The sequence below is a fragment of the Thamnophis elegans genome, chromosome 3, assembly GCF_009769535.1.
Source record: "Thamnophis elegans isolate rThaEle1 chromosome 3, rThaEle1.pri, whole genome shotgun sequence".
NCBI classification, from domain to species: Eukaryota; Metazoa; Chordata; class Lepidosauria; order Squamata; family Colubridae; genus Thamnophis; species Thamnophis elegans.
This window is the reverse complement of record NC_045543.1, coordinates 127,144,796-127,171,272: the sequence shown is the minus strand read 5'-3', so window position 1 is coordinate 127,171,272 and position 26,477 is coordinate 127,144,796. Positions and strand designations below refer to the sequence as shown.

The following is a 26,477-nucleotide window of genomic DNA, read 5'->3' as shown; positions in this document are numbered from 1 at the left end:
GCATTATACTTCCGAGCGCAATTCAAGCCGGTTGTCACCTTTAAAGTCCTTCATGGCTTGAGATCAGTTGTCCAAAGAACTGATTTTTCCCGGTTATCTGGTTTGACAGGAAGGGCATGCTTTGGGTTTCATTAGCGTGCCTTTTCTGCTCTAGCATCTATGCTATGAAACATTCTCCGTCTGGAGGTGAGATGTAAGGCCCTGAAAACCTGATTGTGTGGCTCAGCCTGGGGCATAGATTGTGTGAAGGGTGCCACCACCTGGTTGTGCTAGCAAACATTGATTGTGATATCTTCCCCAGCTGCTGGGTGTCTTCATTTTTAGATTCGTAATGGGAATTGTTTTTAATTCACTTTAAGATTGTCACTGTCCAGACTCACTTGTTGAGACAGGCAGCGTGCAAGTTGAACGAATGAATAAATATATTTAAATAAAACTCAGATTGGCAATTACATTACTACGGATATTTAAACTTTTCAAAAGTGAAATGTTTCCGTAATAAATCTTGAAGCAGTCTCTCAGCTGCCATAAATTATCTTCCTGAATTATAAAAGCAGAAACTTCCAAGAAATGTATATATTTGAGTGTCCTTTTATAACTCCAAGGCAACTGAGGTTTTTTATCCCTCATAGTTTGCAGAATAGAAAAATCCTGTCACAAATGTTTCACACAGTTCTTTCTTCCTTGCAGACACTTCCATGCCCATCTGACTGGAAAAAAAAATCCACATTGCCAAGAGATAACAAGTGCAAAAGAACACGGAGGCACATTAAAATATGCATTCTCAATCTTCCTTTTTGACACGCTTGTGTAAATTGAAAAAAAAGGCGTCTTTGGAGATTGCATTTAGGATGTCTGAATTTTATTTATGAGATTATAAATATGTGAGTCGTCTATTTAGCCCACATTTAAAGAATCAGTCATTTCAAACACTTTAGAAGAAGAGGCCACACAGACACACTATAAAAATGCCATGAACACAAACAAAAACCAGTAATTTTTTTTACAAATATATATATATATGTTTTTACGAAGCCTTCTAAAAAAAATCTTTCCAAGATATTTATAAAAATAAAATCACAGAGACAACATGCAGCTGGCCTGCACGCCTCCTCCAACCTCCTGTTTAGAGGCTTCTAAACCTCCTTCCCTCAAAACTGCACCAGTAATAGACCAGATATTTGAGAAACAACAGGCTGCTTCCTTTCTCCATTTTCATTTCTGAGGTGGGGGGACCCCATACAATTGTTTCCTTTCAGGAAAAGTGCTTTTCATGAAAGCCATTTTAGTGGAAATGAAAAATAAATAAAACCACTCACTGAAATCTCACAATGCATCTAAACCTGTTAAGAATGCACTACCAAATACTCCATATGGCATAGTGATGCTGATATGAACGATGGGATTAGCAAACAACTTTTCAAAAGATTTCTACTGTGTTCATACATCTCAAAGTTGTCAAGTTTGAAAAGACACCCTGATTCCCCAAAAATAAAACCTCCCCGGATAATAACCACAATCGGGCTTTTGAGCGCATGCGCCAAAATAAGCCATCCCCTGAAAATAAGCCCTCCCCAAAAATATTGCAACACAGCAGCAGCCATGAGGTAACCACGCTCATCGCCTCCTGCACCTCAAAAATAATAAGACCTCCCCGAAAATAAGACCAAGTGCATATTTCGGCGGGGGGGGGGGGGTGTTCAAAAGAAAATAAGACCCTGTCTTATTTTTGGGAAAACATGGTACTGATGTAGAGTTTCAAACTCAGCTGCACTCTGGGGAAATGTCTTTCCTTGCCCCTAATTCTTCCCACACAATAATGGAAGAACAAGGTGGGCCTTGTGGAGGCCTGACTGGAATCCTCTTCAGAAAGGCAGTTTCTTGAACTCTACTGCACCATGAGCCATGGTGGTGCAGTGGTTAAGAATGCAGTACTGCAGGCTACTTCTGCTGACTGACTGCAGTTCGAATCGCACCAGGCTCAACGTTGACTCAGCCTTCTATCCTTCCGAGGTCGGTAAAATGAGGATCCAGATTGTTGAGGGTAAGATGCTGACTCTGTAAACCACTTAGAGAGGGCGGTAAAGCATTGTGAAGCGGTATATAAGTCTAAGTGCTGTTGCTATAACTCCCATCATCCCCATCTTGCAGAAATGCTTGCTAGGAATGATTGGAGCTTATCTAGAGGAAATTGATGATGGGAAAGATGAACTATGGTCTGAGCATACAAAGTAGCCTGCCAGGATAGGAGACTATTATAAATTCAAATAAAATAATAAATAAGGGAAGTCTAAAAAAGGCTTAATACCTTTATTTGCAATATTAGCACACCGACAATGAGTTTATCTGCAGCATAGAAAATCCTCCAGTTGCCATAAGCATCAACACCCATTCCTTTCAATTTTATCCCAGCCACAAACAAGTTCTTACATATCTCATTTCCTGCAGGCTGACTCTTTGGGATATCTTTTTGCTAATCAGGTCAATGTGTGGCTACTATGCAATAAGATGTGCTCGTTTAATTTTGTCCGAAATGAGATCTCAGTATGATTTTCAAGAGCTTTAAAAAGTGTGTAGGGGGTCTTTTCAAAGATCAGTAATACAAAATTGTCATATCCTGCTATGTGCTTTATATATATTTCATACGTCAATCCTGAAGAGATTTGTCTCTTATCTCATATGTACATGCCTCACTATGTAACCAGTAACTTTGCAAAAGAATTCCGTTGCCTCTTTGACACAATAGTTGTAATTATGCTTTTTTATTCTGTGACTGGAGGAATGGTTTGGGGATCTTCAACATGATGAGTTAATTATAACTTCAGTTTTGAACAATTAGAACTGAATCAACCAAGGCCTGTTCACTTATGGCTGATTTACCGAATAGTCAAATTTTCAGAGAGGAAAATGTTCTTAATTTCAAAACCTTTTAGGCAAATTTGGTCTAGTGGTGTAGTAAGAAATCTGCAGACCATGAGTTATAGTACTCCCTTATGCATGAAAGTGAACTCGGTGCCTTTAGGCTACTCACTCAGACCAACCCGTTTCATAAAATTGTTGTAGTTGGGAAAACAGAAGGCAACTAGAAGGCAACAGCATGATATTCTTTGTCTTGAGTTGTACAAAATAAAGTCAGGATATAAATAAATCCCAAAACAATTGGAACACCACTTGAAGACCATCGGAATTGACAAATTCACCATCAGTCAATTGCAAAAGGCAGCTTTACTTGGAAGAGCTTACATGCTGTGACGATATCTGTAACACCATCAAACATCCACATCTGTTTATTCCAGGTTTTTGGGAAGGACTCGATAGGCAAACAAAAATGCCAAATCCAGTCTGAATATCTGGCTAACTGTGTGATGAACTGTAACAATAATGATGACTTTCAGTACATAAAATCAAAATCCTGATTTTCCTAAGAAATATATCGCAGCCTCTGCCAATCTAATGCCAATGTTTTGACAGAGACTTCCTACTAACGACTGTATAGCATGCATTATGTGGATACAGCAATCTAACAAGATGGTATACGTTTCCTGCTTTGGCTTTGTCACATTGCTTTGTTCAATGTCAGAAGTGCATGATTGAGAAACAGATATTACTCTTGCCTTCCAAAGACCATATGCAGGTAGTCCTCGATTTACGATTACAACTCAGCCCTTCTGTTGCTAGGTGAGACATTTGTTAAGTGAGTTTTGTCCCATTTTACGATCTTTCTGGCAAACTGTTGTTAATCACTGCAGTTGTTAAGTTAGGGACATAGTTATTGTGAATTCGGCTTCCCCATTGACTTTGCTTGACGGAAGGTCGCAAAAGGTAATCACATGACCCCCAGGATAATGCAACTGTCACAAATGTGAGTCAGTTGCCAAGCATCTGAATTTTGATCATGTGACCATGGAGATGCTGCAAGGGTCTTAAATGTTGAAAAATGGTCGTAAGCCCCTTTTTCCAGTGATGTTGTAACTTTGAACCCTCACTAAAATAAACTGTTGAAAGTTGAGCGCTACCTGTAGTAAGTTTCCCTGGGGTTTCCAATCATTCCAAGAGAGAGAGGAAACCGTTAACCAAGAGAAAGTGTGGCTAGACCAGTGTTTCTCAACCTTGTCAACTTGAAGATGTCTGGACTTCAACCCCCAGAATTCCCCAGCCAGCAAATGCTGGCTGGGGAATTCTGGGAGTTGAAGTCCGGACATCTTCAAGTTGAGAAGGTTGAGAAACACTGGGCTAGACATTGCATAGCATTTTTATTTTTAAATAGTCTGTAAAGTAAAATGTGGCTACGCCAAATGATGGACCTGATCTGAGTTTGGTTTGACCCAGAGAAATCTCAGTCTCGGCAACGCTGTCATGAGCAAATATTTATCCTATAGGATGCATGTCAGGCCTTCATCATTTCTGATGTTGATGCACAGCAATATGGCATGCTATAAAACGGCTATGTTATGTCCCCTTTAGATTAGGCCCGTTAAAAATATCACTTCCTCACATTATATTGATACAACAAGTGCCAACTTCCTTGAGTGATTAAGGAACCTTTAGCAACTTTCTCCTTTGTCAACATTTACCACATTTCAAAGCAAAGAATCCTGGAAATGATGCTGTGTTATTCAACTCTATCAAGTTCATTCAGAGATTAAAAAGGAATTATATTTGGTTAGTGACATAAAGCTTTAGAGAAGAAAGTGTACTTCAGAATTTGCATAACTTTATGGCCCTAACAGCAAAAAGTGTGATTACCGTATTTTCTTTATATTGTCTAGACATCAGCTGATTTAAGCACTCCTAGGAGCTTTCTCCCTCATCACAACTTCCTCTTAAATCTGAAAAGCAGGAAGGAAAGTAATCAATGGCTTTTAAAGCTATCAATATTCTAGAATTCAAACTGATTTAAGTGCCAACAAGTGACAAAAATGAGAGACGACAGATTATTTTTAAAAGAATGAGGGGAAAGACAGAAAAATACCCAATGAACCTGCAAAAGTTTTCCTCTTTCGTTGCAAAAGGAAAATGTCCAGTGAGCTTATAAAGCGATTTGGCAGTTTGAGTCTCACCAGGCTCAAGGTTGACTCAGCCTTCCATCCTTCTGAGGTTGGAAAAATGAGGACCCAGATTGTTGGGAGCAATAGGCTGACTCTGTAAACTGCTTAGAGAGGCGCTGTAAAGCACTGTGAAGTGCTATTGCTATTTATCTAAAGTATATACAGGTAATCCTGGACTTACAACAGTTCATTTAATGACCGTTCAAAGTTACAACAGCACTTTAAAAAGTGACATGATCATTTTTCGCATGACCATTGCAGCCCTATGGTGATGTGATTTACAGTCAGGCACTTGATAACTGGTTCATATTTATGACGGTTGCAATGTCCCTGCCAGGCCTGCAGCCATCTTTTCTTTTGGGTCTTTGGCCTGCCACAATTTCTATTATTCTGCTATGCATTTTCTATTGTGGGAAAATGGGAGGGGGAATTGTAAGGAGTCACATACTATGTAGCAACAACAAAATCCTTTCTAGAAAGCCAAGGTCATCCTTTGTCTTTGCACCTCTGCACCTGACCAGAACTGGAGGGGTGGAACTGCCAGCATGGCAGTGGGAGATTGCACCATGTGTTGGACTTGTGGATGTGGGGACAAGATCTTGAACTGTCAACTGGGTGGGGAAAACAGGGAAGCTTTCAGATTCGGGTTTTCCCAAATATGCCAACATGGCTCTCTTAATAAATTGAAACTTTGAGCAATACTTTGCCTTGGACTCTGATTTACTTTTGGATGCTATTTGGAATCCTGACAATCCCTGGGGTCTCGTGACCACCTTTTGCAACCTTCTGACAAGCAAAGTCAATGGGGAATCCACATTCACTTAACAGCCATGTTACTAAACAACTGCAGTGATTCACTTAACAAAAAAATAGTGAAATGGGACGAAACTCACTTAACAAATTTCTCTCTTAGCAACATACATTCTGGGTTCAATTGTGATCGTAAGTCAAGGATTGCCTGCATTAACAAAAAACCCTGAGACTACATATGCAGCTGGGAAAATTGATGAAGCAGCATATTAATTTAAAACCACAATTATTCTTGTTGGGGATTTTACGTGAAAAATATAGTAAGGGGAATGCATATTTAATTATTCCTATATTAACTGCAGCTAGAATTGTATTTGCACAAAATTGGAAAAGTGAAGAGATCCCCACAGATGAGAATGTGATCAGGAAAATATCAGAATGTGCGGGAAAGGAATAGACTAATGCTAGCAATTAAGGAGAAAGAACAAACCAAATATTACATGACATGGGACTTATTTTATCAATGGTTAAATAACGAAAATGGAAATTAGAAACAGGGAAAGAAAAAGATTAGTGACATAAAGAAAACATGTTAAGAAAAAGAAGCAAATATTATGGTTATTATGTTTAATAATATTATTTTAACACTATAGAAGTAATGTTAACATAATGAATATTGTTGTAAATCTTGATTATTTGCACCTGGACGACACACTGTTTAATTGAAGAGAATTTACCTTCACTTAAACTTTCATACATCATTTATATTTGCTTTACTATATGTATGTTTTTATGTTTCCTCCAGGAACTCAAGGCAGTATATATAAGACCACTTCATTTTTACTCCACCGTACAACACTGGGATGTAATGAAACAAGCCTACAAGAAAAACAAGCCAGCTCAGAGAGCACCAAGGACCTCTCATTTCAACTCTGAGCTACAAATACTTTCTGTTACTTGTACTGACTGAGAGATAATGGCTGTGCAAGCTCACCTATTGAGTTTCACGGCAGAATGTGAACTTTAGTTGCTCCACTCCCAACTCAACGTTAGCAGGCAATTCAAAACTTCAGTGTCATTGCTCTGTCTAAACATAGTTTAAACAGTTCATTCAACATGAACAAGTCTGATGTTTGACAAAGTTGGCCCATTGCTCAGCAACAGTGAACCTGCACTTGCTAAGATAAGATTCACTCATCCTTTTTATTTCTTCCAGTAAAAGTAACAGAACTAGGTAGAAACTAATGGAAGGGGGGGGGGGGGAACAACTCCGCTATGTCTGAATCCAGCCTATTGTTCTTCAAACAAATCAGAGAGGACCAAACCAGCTTCAGTTCAATTCAATTTATTGCAATGAAAGATTACTACAGCTTCAAACTCAAATTCAAGCATAATGATACATTTTGTAAGTATGTTTTGTCATCAATAAGCTAGGAAGTCTACAATGTTGGTTTATTACAGGTAAACCCTCGGTTACCAGCATTTCTTTAGTGAACATTTGAAGTTATGTGATAAGCGCCCCCTAGTGTTTGTGAACAAAACTACAAATCTTGCGGCACCATGGCAGTTTGTTCGCCCTTAAGAACAACTACAGAGCGTCTGCAACATTCGTCCTGAATGCTGCTGGCCAAAATGGAGCTTCTGAGAGGCAGATTAGCCGTTATCTCTCAGTCAGTACAAATAATTGCCCTCGGAAGTTCCATTTTAGCCTGCAACGGGCCAGGGAAGGCCTGCAGAGGGGTACACTCAGCTGAGAGGCTGGAGAGTTTAGTTTAGTTTAGTTTAAGTTTATTTATAGGCCGCCCTTTTCCCTGAGGGGACTCAGGGCGGCTTACAACTTATATAGGAAGGGGAAACATACAATGACATATAGGACAATACATAATTAAAAGAATAGAGCAACATTCATCATTCGGGCGGGGATGGATTATAATCTTTAACCCCAGGCCTGACGGGATAGCCAGGTCTTGAGGGCTGTGCGGAGAGGAGACTGCTTGCTAGATCTTCACAAGGTAAGTGACCCAGCATAGCAGGTTGGGGGGGGGGAAGCAATTGTGGGCAGCATGAGGTATTTCAGTAAGTTGGGGAGGCCTTGGGTGGTCTTAGACAGGTGGCCTGTTCCATCAGTACCCCCCCCCCCAATGGCCTTTCCCACCTTGAAATACCTCATGTGTACTTAACAAGCCTCGTATTCAATTAGCGAATGTGTGGGCAAAAGGAGTGATCCTGTTCAAGATAGAAGATTCACTCCCACAAATCCTCGGGTTGCAAATGGAATGGGCAGGCTCCGTTCCATTTATAACTCGAGGACTACCTGTAGTATTTTCTACTAAATATGGAGGAGCGTTCAAAAATGGTACTCTTCCAGCTACAATGTTAGATGGTACAATACATTCAACCCCTTTCAAAATTCTATCCAGTAGTTCTCATCTCATTTTGCTACAGGGGAAGAAAGTCTTATTCTTGAATGTCCAGCTTTCCTCTACACCACCACAAAACTGAAATGGAAGTTGCTCTATCTGACAGAGGTTGCATAACAAAACTCCTGCAGGAAATATTTCCAAAGTTTGATAAGATGGGCTTTGAAAAGCTCTAACCTTATTAGAATAAGAACAGATTTATACACTGATATAAAAAGCATTTAACCAAATTGAAAACTACAAAAATCCTACAACCTCCCCCCCCCTCCAAACTAGATACCTTCCTAAAACAGGATTGTGTCATTAGAAAATTATGCTTCCAAAGATATACAGATAGAACTGAATATCATGGGGCAAGCAAAGTATGAAATGAACTTTAAAAAGAACTCTTTTTTTTCCTTTTTAGCATTTCACAACCACAGTGATGAATGATCGGCTTACTCCTCGGCAGCAGGAGTACAATAATTTCCTATTGATGAATACAATAGTTTCACATTTAAGATGCTTGCTCCAAATCAAACTGACATAATTGTATGTATGTATGTATACATGTATGTATATGTATATGATTTTATTAAATTATATTTTATATGTATTATATATGTTTATGTGCAATGTATGTATATGTATATAATTATGTATGTATGTATGTATGTACGTATATATGTTCATTCATCCCTTACTATTAAGGAATGTATGTGTCTACTCAAGTGCTTGACAATTTCACAAAATAAAAGGAACCTATTTCTTAAAAATACTGCATGAAAGTAGGTGCTACTGCCATCTTGTGGCTAGTTACATTACAATCTTTGGAGGGTTCCAAATTCAGGGATAGTAATTCCATAGTTGCATATTAAAATTCAGCTTTTGTAGGAGACCTCCAGGACAATTGAGGGCTGAAGGATAGATTGGAAAGTTAAAAAAAAAATCCAGGAAAAAGCCAATGGCAAACTATTTCTATTTTGTTGACAAAGAAATTACACAGACATATATAGTTATCAGATCAAGTCAAACTCATTTACCTTTTTATTTTATATTAAAAGCTAGTCTGAAGAAAGGTATTCGGAAGGCCAAGACTGATTATAAGAGGAAGAGGAAAATTTGTATAGTAATAACATGAGGCCGGTGTGCAGAGGGATTCAACAAATTACCAACCATCAACCAATGTCACCCCTGCTGAGGGGGATGCTTCGTTGGCAGAAGAGCTGAATCATTTCTTTGCTCGCTTTGAAGTGGAGACATCAGAGACAGCTTAAATACAGCCACCAGCCCATTGTAAGAAGAGCCGAGGTGGCACAGTGGTTAGGGTGCAGTACTGCAGGCCACTTCAGCTGACTGTTATCTGCAGTTCAGCGGTTCTAATCTCACCGGCTCAAGGTTGACTCAGCCTTCCATCCTTCCAAGGTGGGTGAAATGAGGACCCAGACTGTGGGGGCCATATGCTGACTCTGTAAACCGCTTAGAGAGGGCTGAAAGCCCTATGAAGCGGTATATAAGTCTAACTGCTATTGCTATTGTAGCCCCCAACCCATTGTGGAGGAAGAGGAGGTCAGGAGCATTCTGAGGGCTGTGGACCCTAGAAAGGCTGCCGGTCCTGACAGTATCTCTGGCCGAGTGCTTAAAGACTGTGCTGATCAGTTGGTTGGAGTCTTTGCCAAAATCTTCAATGATCTTTATCCCAGTCCACTATTCCATCTTGTTTGAAGGCTTCCACCATTGTTCCACTGCCAAAAAAGTTCCCTATCAATAACCTCAACAATTACAGACCAGTAGGACTTACTCCTATCAACATGAAGTGCTTTGAGAAATTGGTCTGCCGGAATGTCCTTTCTGGTCTTCCGCATACATTTGATAAACACCAGTTTGCATACAGAAGAAACAGCTCTACAGAGGATGCTATAGCCATCACTCTTCACACTGCTGACTCATTTGGAACAGCAGGGGGGGCTATGTGAGGATGCTTTTTGTAGATTTTAGCTCTGCATTTAACACAATAATTCCACATAGACAAGTCTCTAAACTTATGAATCTTAGGCTTCTTATTCAATCTGCCTTTGGATTATGGATTTCTTATCCGGCTGCTCTCAGAGGGTCAGATTAGGTAATCATATCTCTTCAGCCCTTATTCTTAATACTGGTACATCACAGGGTTGCGTGTTGAGTCCCTTACTCTATAGTCTTTATGTGCATGACTGCAATTCCACTCACGCTAGTAATACTATTACTAAATTTGCAGATGATACAACCTTGGTGGGACTAATCTCTGGAGGGTGGGGTGGATGAGTTTGCCTATCGAGATGAGGTGGAACAGTTTTCTTTTGTGGTGTGGAGACAATAACTTGATCCTTAACATAAATAAGACCAAGGATCTTAGAGTGGACTAAAGAAGGAATAGATCAGACATGCAGCCCTTGCTTATCAATGGAGACCGAGTGGAGCAAGTGGCCACTTTTAAGTTTTTGGTTGTTATCATAAAAGAGGACTTGACCTGGGATACTCACATTGCAACACTGGTCAAAAGGGCCCAGCAGAGATTATACTACCTGAGACTTCTCAAGAAACAACAACTGGATGAAAAACTGCTATTGACCTTCTAATGCTGCACCATGGAGAGTATTTTAACTTACTGCACCTGTGTATGGTTTGCCAATTGCATAGTGGCAGATAAGACAACTCTCCAGAGGGTCAACATCATTGCCAAGAGGATTATTGGTTGCCCCCTACCCTCTTTGGAAGAGCTTTATAGCTCCCGCTGCCTTAAGAAAGTTCAAAACATTCTCAAGAATCCATCTCATCCTGGGCACTTTTTTTTTTAACTATTACCATCTGGCAGACGGTACAGGATAATAAAAACAAGGACAAACAGGCTGAAAAACAGCTTCTATCCCAGGGCAATAACCATATTGAATTCTACGGTATAGTGCAATATCAGGTTGTAAAGGATGTATGTTTGTGTTTTTATTTTTATAGTTATAATATACACTGAAGACAGCATTTAATTTCATTGTACCATGTGCAATGACAATAAAGTAAACTCATTAAGCCCACCAAATAAATACACTTACACAGAGATCAGATTTGAACAGCCCATTTTCCTAGAAGATGCTTCAAATGTATATATTTAATATTAAAGTATGGAGTATTAAGTGGATTGCCACCGCCTATCATCACCTATCGGCACTAATTGCCGCCACCGAATGGCGATCGGTGGTGAAAGTGGTTGGCAGTAGCAGTGGCAATCCCTGCCGCCTAGAACAGCTGATCGGCGGTATTCCAGGAAGCTGATCCAACCGCCAATCAGCTTCTCAGCAGCAAAGGCTCCAGCGTTCCCTGCTGTGGGTGGCAGCACAAGCACGCCAGCCAGATGAATACCGGATTGATGCTGGGAGTCACAGGCAGATTTATTTTTTCTTGTTTTCCTCCTCTAAAGCTAATGTGCGTCTTACAGTCCGAAGCAAAAAATATGGTAATTAATCTATACAAATCAAATTTTACAAACGTGGGGCCTCATTACTAGCTGTCCAGGACCGCATGCAGGTTGGATACACCTCATCTAGAGTTCTTAATTGGTAGGGAAACAAATTGCAGCACTTGAACAAGCCAATGGTGTGTGGCAAGCCAGTAGTAAAGAAGCAATATCTGGAAACATCTGAGATTTTCCATTTCTATAACAGGCCATCATTAAAAGGATTCATCAATAGAGGTAATCTGCCAATTACAACAGTTCATTTAGTGACTGTTCAAAGTTACAATAGCAGTGAAAAAAGTGAATTTCAACCATTGTGACATCCCCATGGTCACATGATCAAAGTTCAGATGTTTGGCAACTAATTCATATTTATGTATCCTGGGTTCATATGATCAGCTTTTGTGACCTTCTAACAAGCAAAGTCAGTGTCAACTCTGAAACAAACCTGGCTGAAACCATCTTATACTGCCTCATAATTGTCACAAAGCCAGAAAGGGGGAAGGGAGGGGGGAAGTAGATAGCCAGCCTCTAGTCAAAACAAAAGGCTTTCTTCTGGGAACCAAGGTCATTGAAACAGATGGCCATTGAAAATGGAGAAGAGCCTGCCTCCACCATCATTGGACAAGGTGAACGATGACACTTGGGAGGGAGGAGTTTGATACTTCTTAATTATCCAATAAACATATATTTTGAGGAATCTACCTGCCTTGGAGCTATGCTTTCAATGGGTGCATTTCTCAGAACACCAACATTCACGTAACAACCTTATTACTAACTTAATAAATGCAAGGATTAACTTAACAAAGGTGTCAAGAAAAGTCATAAAATGGGGCAAACTCACTTAATAAATGTGCCACTTAGCAACATAAATTTGGGGCTCAATTGTGGTTGTAACTCGAAGACTACCTGTATAGGCAATATTGATTTCTAATGTTATGTGCAGCATGTAAGCGCCATAATCTTTTGCAAGCTACATGACACCATATAATGACCCAAGAATCCAACGTGCCACAATCATTTATTTAGCAGAAAAATCGGGGAGGAGTGTTTAGCTTAATACTAGTTATTATTGATTGGTTAGTAATCAAGAATTTACTAAAAAGTTGCAGATAATTTCCAAAAGTTCTGAAAACTGGAAACTACCACTCAGAATCTACCAACACTCTAACTTTGTTTTACAAAAAAAAGCTCTAATCACCATGTCTTAAAAATGGTATTGTATCCTTGGAAAGATATAGAAGTGATTGGGGTCCAGAATACTTTCCTTGGTTATACAGTTACAATGGACTATTGATTGATTGATTGATTGATTGATTGATTGTATTGATATGCTGCTATGTTTGTAAAACATCAAAGCTACTTTATGACAAATCATAAAATAATGTACAACGCAAAGAGGATATGGAACAGATATCACCCAAGGAATTTAAGACGTGTAAAATTTAGAACAGACAGAAGGAAAGATATCTTCCTACAAAGCAGAGGTGGTATTCAGCAGGTTCTGACCAGTTCTGGGGAACCTGTAGTGGAAAGTTTGGAGTAGTTTGGAGAACCGTGAAATACCACCTCTGACTAGCCCCACCCCCACCTATTCTTTATTTCCTCAGTCCCAGCTGATTGGAAAGAAATGGAAATTTTGCAATAACCTTCCCCTGGAGTGTGGAGGGAATGGAGATTTTACAGTATCCTTCCCCTGCCATGCCCACCAAGTCATGCCTCACCCACCAAGCCATGCCCATAGAACAGGTAATAAAAAAAATTGAATCCCACCACTGCTGCAAAGCATAGTTGAAGGACAGAATTATTGAAACCAAATGGCCAACTGATATGTGTCACAGGTAATTCACTATCTAGAATCTCACAGAAAGCATTAGACCTGCCCCCCCCCCCCAAACTAGTCTTTACAAACTAGAGCCACAGTCAATTACTGCTGACATTCTAGGACTTCAAAGGCCAGGACTACAATCAACCTACCCTATTTTTCGGAGTATAAGATGCACCTTTTCCCCCCCTAAAAGAGGGTGAAAATTTGGGTGTGTCTTATACATCGAATGTAGTCCCACCCACCGGCCCGCACCCTTTGGCCTCTGCCTCCCAGCAATTTATCTCTTTGCAGCAAACGGAGCTTGCGGAGGCTTCAATAAACTACAGCTGTCCCTGCAGCCTCTAACAGCTGATGATTGGGAGAAATTGAAAGTGAAACTACCTGTTGGCTTGCTGGGAGGCAGATTTTTTTTTTCTTGTGCTAATCAGGCTGTTGGCTGCCAGGAGGTAAGTCAACAACTATAAATGCCTATAGAATGTTCAAATTGTTAGACTTATTTTTTAAAGACTGCTTTATTATTGTTCTAGACAACTTAACAAAATGAAGAGGCTTTTTAAAATAAATGCTTAATCTGAAGAGACCCAGTGCTATTGTTTTAAAAAGTGCTATTCTTTTAAATAGCAGAGAATAACTATACTTCCAGAAAGCACAGTTTAACAGCGTCTGTACAAGTATAGTCTGAAATATAACACTACAAACAGTGTATATTGTCTGTACTGTTTGTTGCAAGGAGGCAAATAGCTGGGAGGCAGAGGCAGATATTTTCCCCTTGTTTTCCTCCCCAAAATCTAGATGCGTCTTATACTTTGGAGCATCTTATACTCTGAAAAATACGGTATTTCCCTTTTACTTTCAGAGCTAACTATGAATCAATCTATTTTTATTCTGACTTGATCACCAATTGTATTTAGTAGCATACTCTGGTACAAAATATGGTTAATATTCAGATTGGTGAAGACATCATACTCACCAAAGTTACTACAGAAACTGCATAGTGTTAGTAATGGAGAAAGAAGAAAAGAGATGAATGTTTCCTAACTATGATTAGGTGATTAGAATAGTAAAGCTTAGGGTTAGCAAGTGGACACTTCAAAACCCATGAAATACTCCATAAAAGACATTGACTAACTTCACACTTGCACTAAACAGTAACAGAATGTCTCTCATTTTGAGTAAGTTGTATGAATCCTGAATCCTATTACAGTGATACACAAACCATGTTTTATAATGACACTACTATGTATGAATCCAGCCACTGTGGGTTATTTAATCAATACTTGGATCTTTACAAACATCAATGTAACATTAATATCAATGCTGTTTTAAATAAAACAAAGGGTAACATACCCAACTATTTAACATGGAATAGGACATACACATCTAGAGGGAAAAACTCCATACCTTCCATTTTCAGCTAAAATTGCACCTTCATCCTTCAGATGTTTACTTTGGGCTGCACGGTCTTCCAGAAGAAGCCGTTTTTTCCTTTTGGCCTCATGAAGACAATCAACTTCACTATTATCAACCAGGACCTGCTCATCAGCAGCTTGAGCTTCGAATTGCTGGGATGTTACCTTAGATACCTTCTCACCAATCTTTCTCTTCCATCCAAAGGAAGCCATTCCAGGAAACTGAGAAGAATGCACATTTTATTATTGGTACAATTTTCATCTATACCTAAACGCATCTATTTAAATTTATCACATCAATTTACATAGGTAATCCATATTATGTAAGCAATCTAGCCTAACTAACAAATACATTTGCTCAAAAAAAGCCTTCATTTCTGCTAACAAAATCAGCTTACAAGTTATCATTTTGCTATCTACAGGTGTTCAAATGAATTACAAGCAACATCACAGATGCTGGCTGGGGAATTCTAGGAGTTGAGAGTCCCTAGGTTTTAAAGTTCCAGGTAAAGGTTCCCCTCGCACATATGTGCTAGTCGTTCCCGACTCTAGGGGCCGATGCTCATCTCCATTTCAAAGCTGAAGAGCCAGCACTGTCCAAAGACATCTCTGTGGTCATGTGGTCAGCATGACTAAACGCCAAAGGCGCATTCCCTTTCCACCAAAAGTGGTCCCTATTTTTTCTACTTGCATTTTTAATGTGCTTTCAAACTGCTAGGTTGGCAGAAGCTGGGACAAGTAGCAGGAACTCACTCCATTACGCAGCACTAGGGATTCGAACCGCTGAATTGCCGACCTTTGTGATCAAGAAGCTCAGAGTCTTAGCCACTGGGTTCCTATTTTGCTTATCTACAGGTGTCCAGATGAATGAAAAGCAACATCATAGATGCTGGCTGGGGAATTCTAGGAGTTGGGAGTCCCTAGATCTTAAAGTTCCAGAAGTTGGCTTAAATCATAAAATGCTATCCTTTTAAGTTCATGGACATTAATACTATTATTTTCAAAGTACCTTTCAGCGAAAGACAAAGCTTAGGCCTATGTCAGCTTCTTATTTATACCCAGGAGGATTCAGACAGTCAAGGTTCAAGGGCCAATTTCAGCATTCCCACCCTTCAGGTTTCCTAAATTTCCAAACACCTGAAGAGCTATTCATCTGCAAATAATATCTTCCAATATAGGACTGACAACAGGCAGAAGCTTTGCCATTGCTGGAACAATGATAGGCATTTTGCCATTCTTGAACTACAACTCCCAGGAGGTCTCGCGGTGGGACTTAAGAGAGTTATAGTTTCTTAAAGCAGAGGTCCGCAAACTTGGCAATTTTAAGACTTGTGGACTTTAACTCCCAGAGTTCTCTAGAGAATTCTGGGAGTTGAAGTCCACAAATCTTAAAGTTGTCAAGGTTGAAGACCTCTGTCTTAAAGTCTTGGGAATGCAAGGCAGCCATCAAGGGCGAAGAGCTGTTTATCAAATATCCCATTTCATTACATAATGAAAATGCAAAAAGGTGAAATAAAGGCCTTTAATTTGAAAAACGTAGGAGAAAAAAGGCCAGAATCCAGTGAAAAGAAGGGTAGCCTGATTACCTGGAATCTCCCCTCTCCAGCGGTGTCTTCCTAGCCTCCGTCGTTCGTAGGGTAAGCACCAACCGGAAGTGGAAATCCCGGAAATAGTGGCGCTCTGCGCAATATCACAAACTCTATGCTCAATTTCTGCTTTTTTGGGGGGGGGGAATGTCTGCTCTGGCGTCAGGGAGAAAAAGAACCGGGATTGGCAAGCCCCAGTATTACGAAAAATACGTTCTGTGTACCGTCCAGGAGACCATTCGTTATGTTTATAAAATTAAGAGTAGAGGAACTTCAGAGTTCCACAGCGAGCCTTACCGTGGGGTTGCATCGCAGAGCCTATTGGGTATTGTAGTGTGTTTATTATGATCACGTGACCGACACGGATTGCTACTATTGGCTAGCATCAGAACTTCAACCGTCCCACTTGCTGCGTAGCACGTGTTGCGACTTTGATTCCTTTGCTTTCTGTGAGTTTGGGAACGTCGGTCCCTTTATGATTTGTGGACTTCGACTCCCAGAATTCAATTCCCTGAGCAATACTATCTCAGGAATTCTGAGAGTTGAAGTCCACAAGTCATAAAAGGGTCATCTTAACCCGCTCTTGCTTTACTGGGTTAAGATCTCCTCCACATAATCCTCACGTTGGAAGAGTCAATGTGAAATGTATAGCCTCTTTGCCAATCCACATTCGTCCTCTATTTTCCATTTTTCGTTATCTCCGACAGTGGCATGGTCTTGATTATGTGCAAGTTAAACAAATGGTGAATTGCTTCCCTCCCTCTTCATGCCACTTAAAGATCGTAATCTGTCCCCACCCGAATGATGAATGAATGTTGTGTACTATTTTTACTTATGTATTGTTTTATGTTTACTGTTTTGTACCCCCCCTCCCTATATTTTGTAAGCCGCCCTGAGTCCCCTCAGGGAAAAGGGCGGCCTATAAATAATAATAAAACTAAACTAAAACTAAACTAAACTAAACTTGCGGGTGGGGGAGGCGTATCTGTCAAAGGGTTGTACCAATTTCTCAAACATGAACCTTGAAATTTAGAGGGGAATACCTTGTTTATACCTTGGTAAGCTATAAGCAAGGGACACAGTGACTCAGTGGCTACGACGCTGAGCTTGTTGATCAGAAAGGTCAGCAGTTTGGCGGTCCGAATCCCTAGTGCTGCATAATGGGGTGAGCTCCTGTTACTTGTCCCAGCTTCTGCCAACCTAGCAGTTCGAAAGCATGTAAAAATGCAAGTAGAAAAATAGGAACCACCTTTGGTGGGAAGGTAACAGTGTTTCACGTGCCTTTGGCATTGAGTCATGCAGGCCACATGACCATGGAGATGTCTTCGACAGTGCTGGTTCTTCAGCTTTGAAACGGAGATGAGCACTGCCCCCTAGAGTCAGGAACAACTAGCACATAAAGGGAACCTTTACTTTTACTTAAGCTATAAACACCTGAACTTCTAAAGAATAGTAAAAATAAAGTCTTTCTAAAACTATGTCCAACCTTGGCAACTTTTAAGACTTGTGGAGTTAAAGTCCACAGATCTTAAAGTTACCAAAGTTGTACACCCGTCTTAAAACAAGCTTCATTCCAGGTAATTTTGTGATAAATTGGGGTAATTTTCTTAACAGCAGTAAGGAGATTGCCTTCCTCTAGTATGTTTTGTAAACCATCAATCAAAACCATAGTTGTAGGATTTGGGGATGATCTCCTATATAATTAATAATTAAATTCTACTCTGGATCAATAATACAATAGAAGAGTTGGAAGAGACCTTGGAGGTCTTCTAGTCCAACCCCCTGCCTAGGCAGGAAACCCTACCCACCTCAGACAAATGGCTATCAAACATCTTCTAAAAGACTTCAAACATCTTCTAAAAGTGTTGGGGCATTCACAACTTCTGGAGGCTAGCTGTTCCACTAATTAATTATTCTAACTGTCAGGAAATTTTTCCTCAGTTCTAAGTTGCTTCTCTCCTTGATTAGTTTCCACCCATTCCTTCTTGTTCTACCCTCAGATGCCTTGGAGAATAGTTTGACTCTTCTTTGTGGCAACCTTTGTGATATTGGAACACTGCTATCATGTCTTCCCTACTCCTTCTTTTCACTAAACTAGACATACCCAGTTCCTGCAACCGTTCTTCATGTTTTAGTCTCTAGTCCCCTAATCATCTGTGTTGCTCTTCTCTGCACTCTTTCTAGAGGCTCCACATCTTTTCTACATTGTGGTAACCAAAACTGAATGCAGTATTCCAAGTGTGGCCTTACCAAGTGGTATATAAAGTGGTATTAACACTTCACGTGATCTTGATTCTATCCCTCTGTTTACGCAGCCTAGAAGTGTGTTGGCTTTTTTGGCAGATGCTGCACACTGGTGGCTCATATTTAAATGGTTGTCCACTAGGACTCCAAGATCCCTCTCACAGTTACTACTATTGAGCAAGGTACCACCTATACTGTACCTGTGCATTTTGTTTTTCTTGCCTAAATGTAGAACCTTACTCTCTTCACCATTGAATTTTATTTTATTAGATAGTGCCCCAAGAACCTTCTGCATCTTGGGGTACTCCACTGCATACAGCCAACACAGATCCCCTTTAGATGACTTTAACTTCCCTGTCCACAGAGACCAGCTGCCAATCAGAAAAAAATATACTGGGCTTGGTCAGGAATAGGCAATCTGGTCTGTCCCTTCCAGTTATGTCATACTACTAAACCCATTATCCTGCAAGTCCCTTGGACTGCAAGGCAATCAAAACAGTAAGATCTAGAGATCAACCCTGACTGCTCTTTAGAAGGCCAAATCCTGAAGATGAAAGTCAAAATACTTTGGCCACCTAATGAGAAGGAAGGACTCACTGGAGAAGAGTCTAATGCTGGGAAAGATTGAGGTCAAAAGAAGGGGACGACAGAGAATGAGGTAGCTGGATGGAGTCACCAAAGCAGTAGGTGTGAGCTTAAATTGACTCCAGAGGATGGTAGAGGACAGGAAGGCCTGGAGGAATGTTTTCCATGGGGTTGCGATGGGTTGGACACAACTTTGCAACTAAAAACAACTAGACTCATAAACTACTAAGGCTGATGGGAGTAATAGGATACCAGGCTGATGGGAGTAATAGGATGCCAGTTGTGGTCTCAAGCCTGGACCACAACGACTGACAATAAATATGATACATCCATCTCTGGTTTCACCAGAGTCCTCTGCATTACAAAGGTGTTTCATGTGTACTTACCTATAACTTACTCACCAAATCCCCTGAGTCTTGGTGGCTCTTTGGCAATGGTAATAATACCCTTAATGAATCCCTGACAAATTTCTAGGAAACTTGGAAAGACATCTTGAAAGCATTGTTATCCTCTGCTCTCCAGGGGTCAGAGATTAGGCCACTGATGACTAGTCTTTTTGTTGTTGGGTGCCAAAATTGCTATTATGCACATGTATGCCGGCACCCATAATGAAAAGCAAACCCCACGTGTATGTGTGCACAACCCCCCCCCCCCCAAGCATACCACACTGCTCGCCTCCAAGCTGAGCTTGCTATTTCCTCCGAGGGGCTGGGGGGAGCCGTTTTCGCCCTCCCCATGCTGCAGGAAAGTCTCCAGAGCCGGGAGAGGGCGAAAAACAGCCCAACGGGCCTACTGGAAACCAGATCATTTCTTAACTTCCGGTAAGTCCGTTGGGTTCTTTTTTGGCCAGCCCCAGGCTCTGGGCGAAAACGGCATCCTCCGGCCCTCCAGAAAGCCGAAAATGAGCTGGCTGGTGGAGCTGACAGCTGACATGCCAACAGATAAGGCTCCGCCTGCCACCTGTGACACGCATGCCATAGGTTTGCCATCATGGATTAGGCTCCTCACTGAGCTACTACTTCCACCAATAACTGGAGAATCAGAAGTTGCTATTAACCCAATGTCAAAATATATTTCTCCCACTGTAGTAAACCTCCATCAATGTTGAGAAAGTCCCCAGCCATTAAGGAGGACAGATGAATTAAGAAAGCTAAGAAACTATACCATGACATTTCAAATTTTACTTGCATACAGTTTAATGTTTGTTAAAAGTAACAGGTCATATACAGCTATCACAAGCAATTTCATTCAATATTGATCCCCCCCCCACAAAAAAAGAGAAAGAGAGAATATGCAATAAAAGTAGGCACATATCGTTTTTGAGAAATGGTGATCATCCATTTCATAAGCAATACAATGGTAAAAATCAATTGGCAAATATTATCTCAAACTTTATACTGATTGAAAAGTTAAAAATGACAAAACATGTAAAAGTCAGCCTTTGGAAAGATTGCACTACGAAGATGGATTTTTTTTTTTTTACTTTTTACCAATGTTAACAATTTACATTGCACAAGGTTTCCACTTCCTACGTCCCCACCCCACCCCCACCCCCCTTTTCAGCAATCAATTATGAAGTGTTTGCAATAAAAACCGATCATCTGAAGGGCTTTTCTACTGGAACGAGCCCAAAGGAACAATATTTGAATAGGCTGCTTAGTCAAGCTATACACTTGTTATTTTTCATTTTTAAAACAGATTTTTTTTCTCTTCATAGTTCCCATCATAGTCAGTTCTGCAAAACAGCTTGTATTTCATGATCAACGGCCCTGATTTTTCTGTATCACTAAGAAGTGCCAGCAAATAATCCTCCACTATAAGACCACACCAGGTCTGAGTTAAAAGGGGGAGGGGGAGTAATTTCAACATCAATATTTTACTCTAAGTCTAAAAATTATTTAAAAACATTGATTCATATTCTTTTGCTTGAATACATCCAAGATATTCCTCTGCCCAAGTTAACAAAACAAGTAAAAAGGGAGCATTGAAATGGCTTTTAAAGAAAAGTTACAAAATTATGTATTTAAGAATAGGCAACTGTACCTTTTTGCTATGTACTTTGGCCCTCATATTCCAAAGTTAAGGCCTGATAATGTGACATCCGCCCCAACATTCAATAAAACATATACATTTTTTAAAAAATTAAAAGTTTTATACATGATAACATTTCTTAATGTAGACACCGAATATAAAATCAAGCTGATGAGGCTAGCAGATGTTTTCCATTCATTTCAGTTGGATTTGAGCAGGAAACATACCAAAGCTACAGTTAAATATGCAGACAGATTTAAAAATATGGAACCCTAAAGTCAACACAATTTTATTTCAGGCTGGACTTACTTTTGGACCCACTGAAACAGAGAAACATTCACTTATGGTTTACACACACTAATTTTTAGCTATTTTTCCCCAAATTTAAGATTGTAGCTTGCCAAAAACAATTTTGAGCTATGAAAGGGGGGGGGGGGTCATTTATGCCATTTGCCAAGTTCAGTATTAACAATTCCAAATTAAGACAGCATAAATAAATAAAAAAAATCACAGTAATTGTATAGATGCAGCAGAGCACAAAGTAACAAGTAGTTTTATTTTCGTGTTGTAAATTAAGGACTACTACTTGGTCCCCAAGACAACCGTCTCTCTTTATATATCACAGCAACACTATTTAGCTACTGACTCCTTTTACACACACATATACACACCCCGCTGCCCTTTCCTTCCCACACATTTTATCTCTTTTGGAGTAGATATTTGTCACTGCGAGTCAACTTCAGTTATAAAATCACTGTTTGAATTCTGGGAAGTAATGAAGTATGGAACTATATTATAAGACCACCTTAAGTGTTTGCCTCTAAAAAGGCCAGCCCATGGCAAAAGCTCATAGCTATAGATTTGAGGGTCTCCTGACCATAGCACAAATTTTGAAGTTCAATGTCTACTAAATTCAATTATTAAAACAGTGCAGCTTCTGAATTCATGCATTTATAGACTGAGCCAAGCTTCTTCAGTGTATCTTGAGTTGCTGGCACAAACATACTAGATACACTATTGCATTCAAACCCAAGCATCTCTTTACTGGCCGTTCTTACATTCTTTGCTGGCACAATTCTGTTGGATATCTCTGCTTTACATTCCCATCAAAGTAAAAGACTTTACTTTACAAGATGAAGTCAAGCTAGTGTCTCCTGGATGATGGCTGGTGTACACTTTTTATTACCTTGCTTAGCATGGAAATTGGAGGCTGATGATAATTGAAATCATACTGCAAAACATTCCAAAGGCACCACATTAAGCAAGAGTCATTATCTGTTCTCTGGCATCTTATAAGAAGGCTCACACACTGCTTTGACATTATTTGCTTAACCATGGTTTGTTGAATAAGCAACAATTGGCTGGGCATACATATCACAATCTGTCTGCTGAATCAAGGTCTGTTAAATAAGCTACAACTAGCATAGCTTTACAGTGTAACAGCTGGGGTCACACAACATGCTAAGCCAGGCAGAAGCTGTTATGCCATAGCATGATATATGAACCTAACCCTAAGTCTCATTAATAATCACATATTAATGGATGCTTTTTCTTAATCATATGCATATCAAATTTTAGGATTTAGAATTTTATTGGGTTTGTATGCTGCCCTATTCCCGAGAGACTCAGGGCGGCTCACAATAAAAAAGGGGAAGGGATACAAAAAAAAAAGTAAAATAAACAACAATTTAAAATTATACAACAGCCGTAACCTCGAATGGGGCTGGATGGTTCAACAGCCCCAGGCCTGCCGGAACAAATCACAGTGAAGGATTTGCCTGTGTTCTGAAATTTTCTCTCAGTGCATTTGCATTACCCATAAACTAAAGTGTTGCATCTGTAGCAAGCAAAGATCAATTTCGTCTTCTTTTCTGGTTTTAAGATAAAAACGCTGGTTGCTGCCTTATCTTAACTGTGGGCATGTTGGCAAGGAACAACATCCCAGGATTTCTATTTCTTCCACACCATTAGCACAACTGATAACAAAACTAGGACCAATTTATCTAGTACAGCAAGTCACATAAACTGATCTCAAGAATTATTACTAAAAGATCCTCTACAGTGGGTAAATAAACAGAATTCTGCTGTCAACAATAAAAATAAGAAGGGGGGAGGGATAACATCTTAGTTTGTTATAGCAGTTGTGGAAGCCAAGAGGAACATAGAGGACACCAAAACAAATTCATAAACGCAAGAATCTGATTTATCATCTCGTTTCAATGGGATTTATACATTTGGAATCTTAATGTATATGCCAAGAATAATCAAATTGTGCAAATCGTGGCTAAGTGTTACGTCTTCACCAAACAAGAATTGCTGAAACATAATACAGTATTTCCATTCTATCATTTTAATCAGTTCAAATTAAGCCTCTTTTAACTCTTTAGCATCATTTTATCCAATTTTTTTTTTAAAAAAAAACCAATATTTTTCACAGTTAGAGCCGGGGGAAGATTCTCTCTAGCAGTTTTTTCAATAAGAAAATTTAATTTGTGGCAGCTGACTCATTTCTGACCTAACCAATTAAGTTCTATACATATCAAAACAAAACCAAAGTTACTCATCTTTCAAAACTTTTAGAAATTTTAATTCGGTATATTATAAAAGCAGTATAAAAAAGTGATTATGCAACACAGGCAAAATCCAGATCACTCTTATTAGAAGGGTGGTCTGCTAGAGATCTGTATGAAAGCTATATGAAAACATGAGCCACTGAAATCCCAGGGCAGGGCAGGACGTGATTCCAAGAACTGGATATACCAGTCTGGGCTATCCTATCAACCATGAGACCATTGGGTTTAGATTCAGGCACAGAATCCATATCCTGTTGTGGCTGCAAAAAACTGCTTCCACGCACCCAACATGGGTCAGAAAACCTGCAGAGTTGCAATCTGGGTCAAGCAGAGTATCATTCTCACAGATCAGTTGTGCTGCGGAGGGGGGGGGGGATACCCCTATCTCATGGATCCTTCCTAAGGTCACCTGCTTAGGTCCATGGTCGGAAGTTGTGCATTCGTACTATAAATTCTGATTGCCTTCCAAGGAACACTCAAACACCATTCACCTCCCCATTTTACAAAGTGCTTCCGAAACGTGTCACATGTAACAAATGTTGGAGAAAACCCATGCAACGTAGTTTCAGACCCTGCCTTTCTCTTCCTTGAATTAAACTGAACATTGCTACATTTGTTATTATCATTTTCAGGACAAAGTCCAAATTGGTCAAAGCAGAGTACCATTTTTTTTTGTCTTTTCCACTCAAGTGCACCACTGGCTGGTGAAAACTTAGGGTAGGTGCCAGATGGCTGAAGTGCTGTTTGAAAGGGGAACACTTTTGTTGACACAACAGAATACAAGCAAAGACGGTGTCCAAAAATTACCTTTTGATCTCATAAATGAGCACATGTACTGTAAAAGGAATAAATTATCAGCATATAAAGGTCAAACTCCGTGAAGCCCTAATGATACACAATGTAAAACATACTGTTGTTGTACCTGCACATCATACAGGTAGACTATTGAATCATAATTTGCTTCGGTACATTAAAGATAATCTTCCCTGACCTGGAAACCTCCAGATGTGCCCTTCCTAATCTGCGGACAGAATGGCAAACACATCTGGAGGACGTCTGGTTTGGGAAGGATGCAGTATGAAGTGTAGACTGCTTCTAAATGCAAGTTCGATTCCTGTGCAAATTGCAATGTAGCTAGTCTTCTCAGTGCCAAAGTTTAACTGTAACTTGATTATAATTGGAAGCATTTGACTATGATTTTTTTTCCTTTTTTTCCGGCATGCTTATTGCTGTAAAAAAAAGCCAACCTTATAAATCATTGTGCAAGAATTTTAATAAGATTTGCACACATTTCAAAAAATTCTATCGTGTGGCTCCCTGATCTTGGGGTTGATTCGCTTGTAGAGGAGTCAAGTGAAGAGGTCACTGAAGAGGTAAGAGATGCATCAGATGGTTTTGCTTGAATATCAGGGTCTGAGTCCTTCTGACCAGATCTATAATTAGTCAGAGAGCCTGACCTCTGGGGAGTGGTCGTCCCTGATTTTCCTTCAGTAATTTCATCTAGGGCAAGCAAAGAGAAAAATTTAAAGGCTAGAACAATTTGAGAAATTAATAAGAAAGACAAAATGTTAAAAGTCGCCATTCTACATATCCAGAATGAACATGTTACCCTTATTATTGTTTCTAGTTGGTTGCACAGTGAACCAAGTGTTGAGACTGGATTTGGCATTTTTATCCATCTAGAGCAGGGGTGTCAAACTGGATTTCTTCGAGGGCCAGGCTAGAATTGTAGTTCTCCGTGGGGTGGGGAGGGAGATGGGTCGGACAGCTCCTGCAGCACTCTGCCGGCCAAAATGGGGCACGGGAGGGGGGGGGGGGGCTCCTGTTTTCAGCCTGAACAGCCTCCTGCAGCACTCTGCCGGCCAAAAGAGGGCGCAGGGGAGCCATGTACAGTCCTCCCGGTTTCGTTTTGGCTGCCAGAGGCACCACGGCTGGTCCTTTGCTATTTCCAGCCCAGCCTCGCGGACCAGATTTAAGCACTCTTGAGTTTGACACCCCTGATCTAGAGAGTGCTTTCCCAGGTTCTGGGATAGGCAGATGTTGTTGTCTGATGGTGTTAAATGTACCATCCAAGGATGGGTGTAATTCCAAATAAAGATGCCTTTTGCAATTGACTTATAGAGATTTGGTCAATGACAATGGTGTTCAAGTTGTACTCCAGATCTTTTGAGAATGTGCCTACTACTATTATTATTAAAATTTATTAAAAACACTCTGCTGAATTCAATAAAAGCTTGACTTTCTCCATAAGTGGCCAATCAAGTCTAAACCAGGTTACACTGGTGTTTGCCATTCCATTGATTCTGAATATCTATCATCAAGAAATATGTTGGAAGAAATGTCCATCTGGGTTCAGTTCCAAGTGAGTAAAAAAGACACTGGATTCATGGAAATTGCTTGGAAAGAAGGTTTATTGATAAACAGGATCACATGGCTTGAAATTCTGGGCAAAAAGAGAAGAGATGCTGAGAGTGCCTGGGTTTTATGTCCTCTGTTGGGCTTTGAATTTGAGCTTGTGTTCTAATTGGTTGTCAGAC

General features: G+C 40.0%; 2 protein-coding genes across 4 annotated transcripts in view; both read right to left on the bottom strand.

The window, feature by feature from the left end:
- Positions 1-16,826, bottom strand: part of TTC33 (tetratricopeptide repeat domain 33) — a 39,209-nt gene extending 22,383 nt beyond the window's left edge. The window contains exons 1-2 of the mRNA XM_032214063.1: positions 16,508-16,826; positions 14,914-15,143 (exon numbers count right to left, since the gene is read on the bottom strand). Coding sequence (XP_032069954.1) covers positions 14,914-15,134 — 221 coding nt within the window. The 5' untranslated portion in view covers positions 15,135-15,143; positions 16,508-16,826. The remainder of the gene's footprint in view (positions 1-14,913; positions 15,144-16,507) is intronic.
- Positions 16,827-23,783: 6,957 nt separating this feature from the next.
- Positions 23,784-26,477, bottom strand: part of PRKAA1 (protein kinase AMP-activated catalytic subunit alpha 1) — a 29,853-nt gene continuing 27,159 nt past the window's right edge. For all 3 annotated transcript variants that reach the window (XM_032212875.1, XM_032212876.1, XM_032212877.1), the window contains one exon: positions 23,784-25,440. In XM_032212875.1, coding sequence (XP_032068766.1) covers positions 25,196-25,440 — 245 coding nt within the window. In that variant the 3' untranslated portion in view covers positions 23,784-25,195. The remainder of the gene's footprint in view (positions 25,441-26,477) is intronic.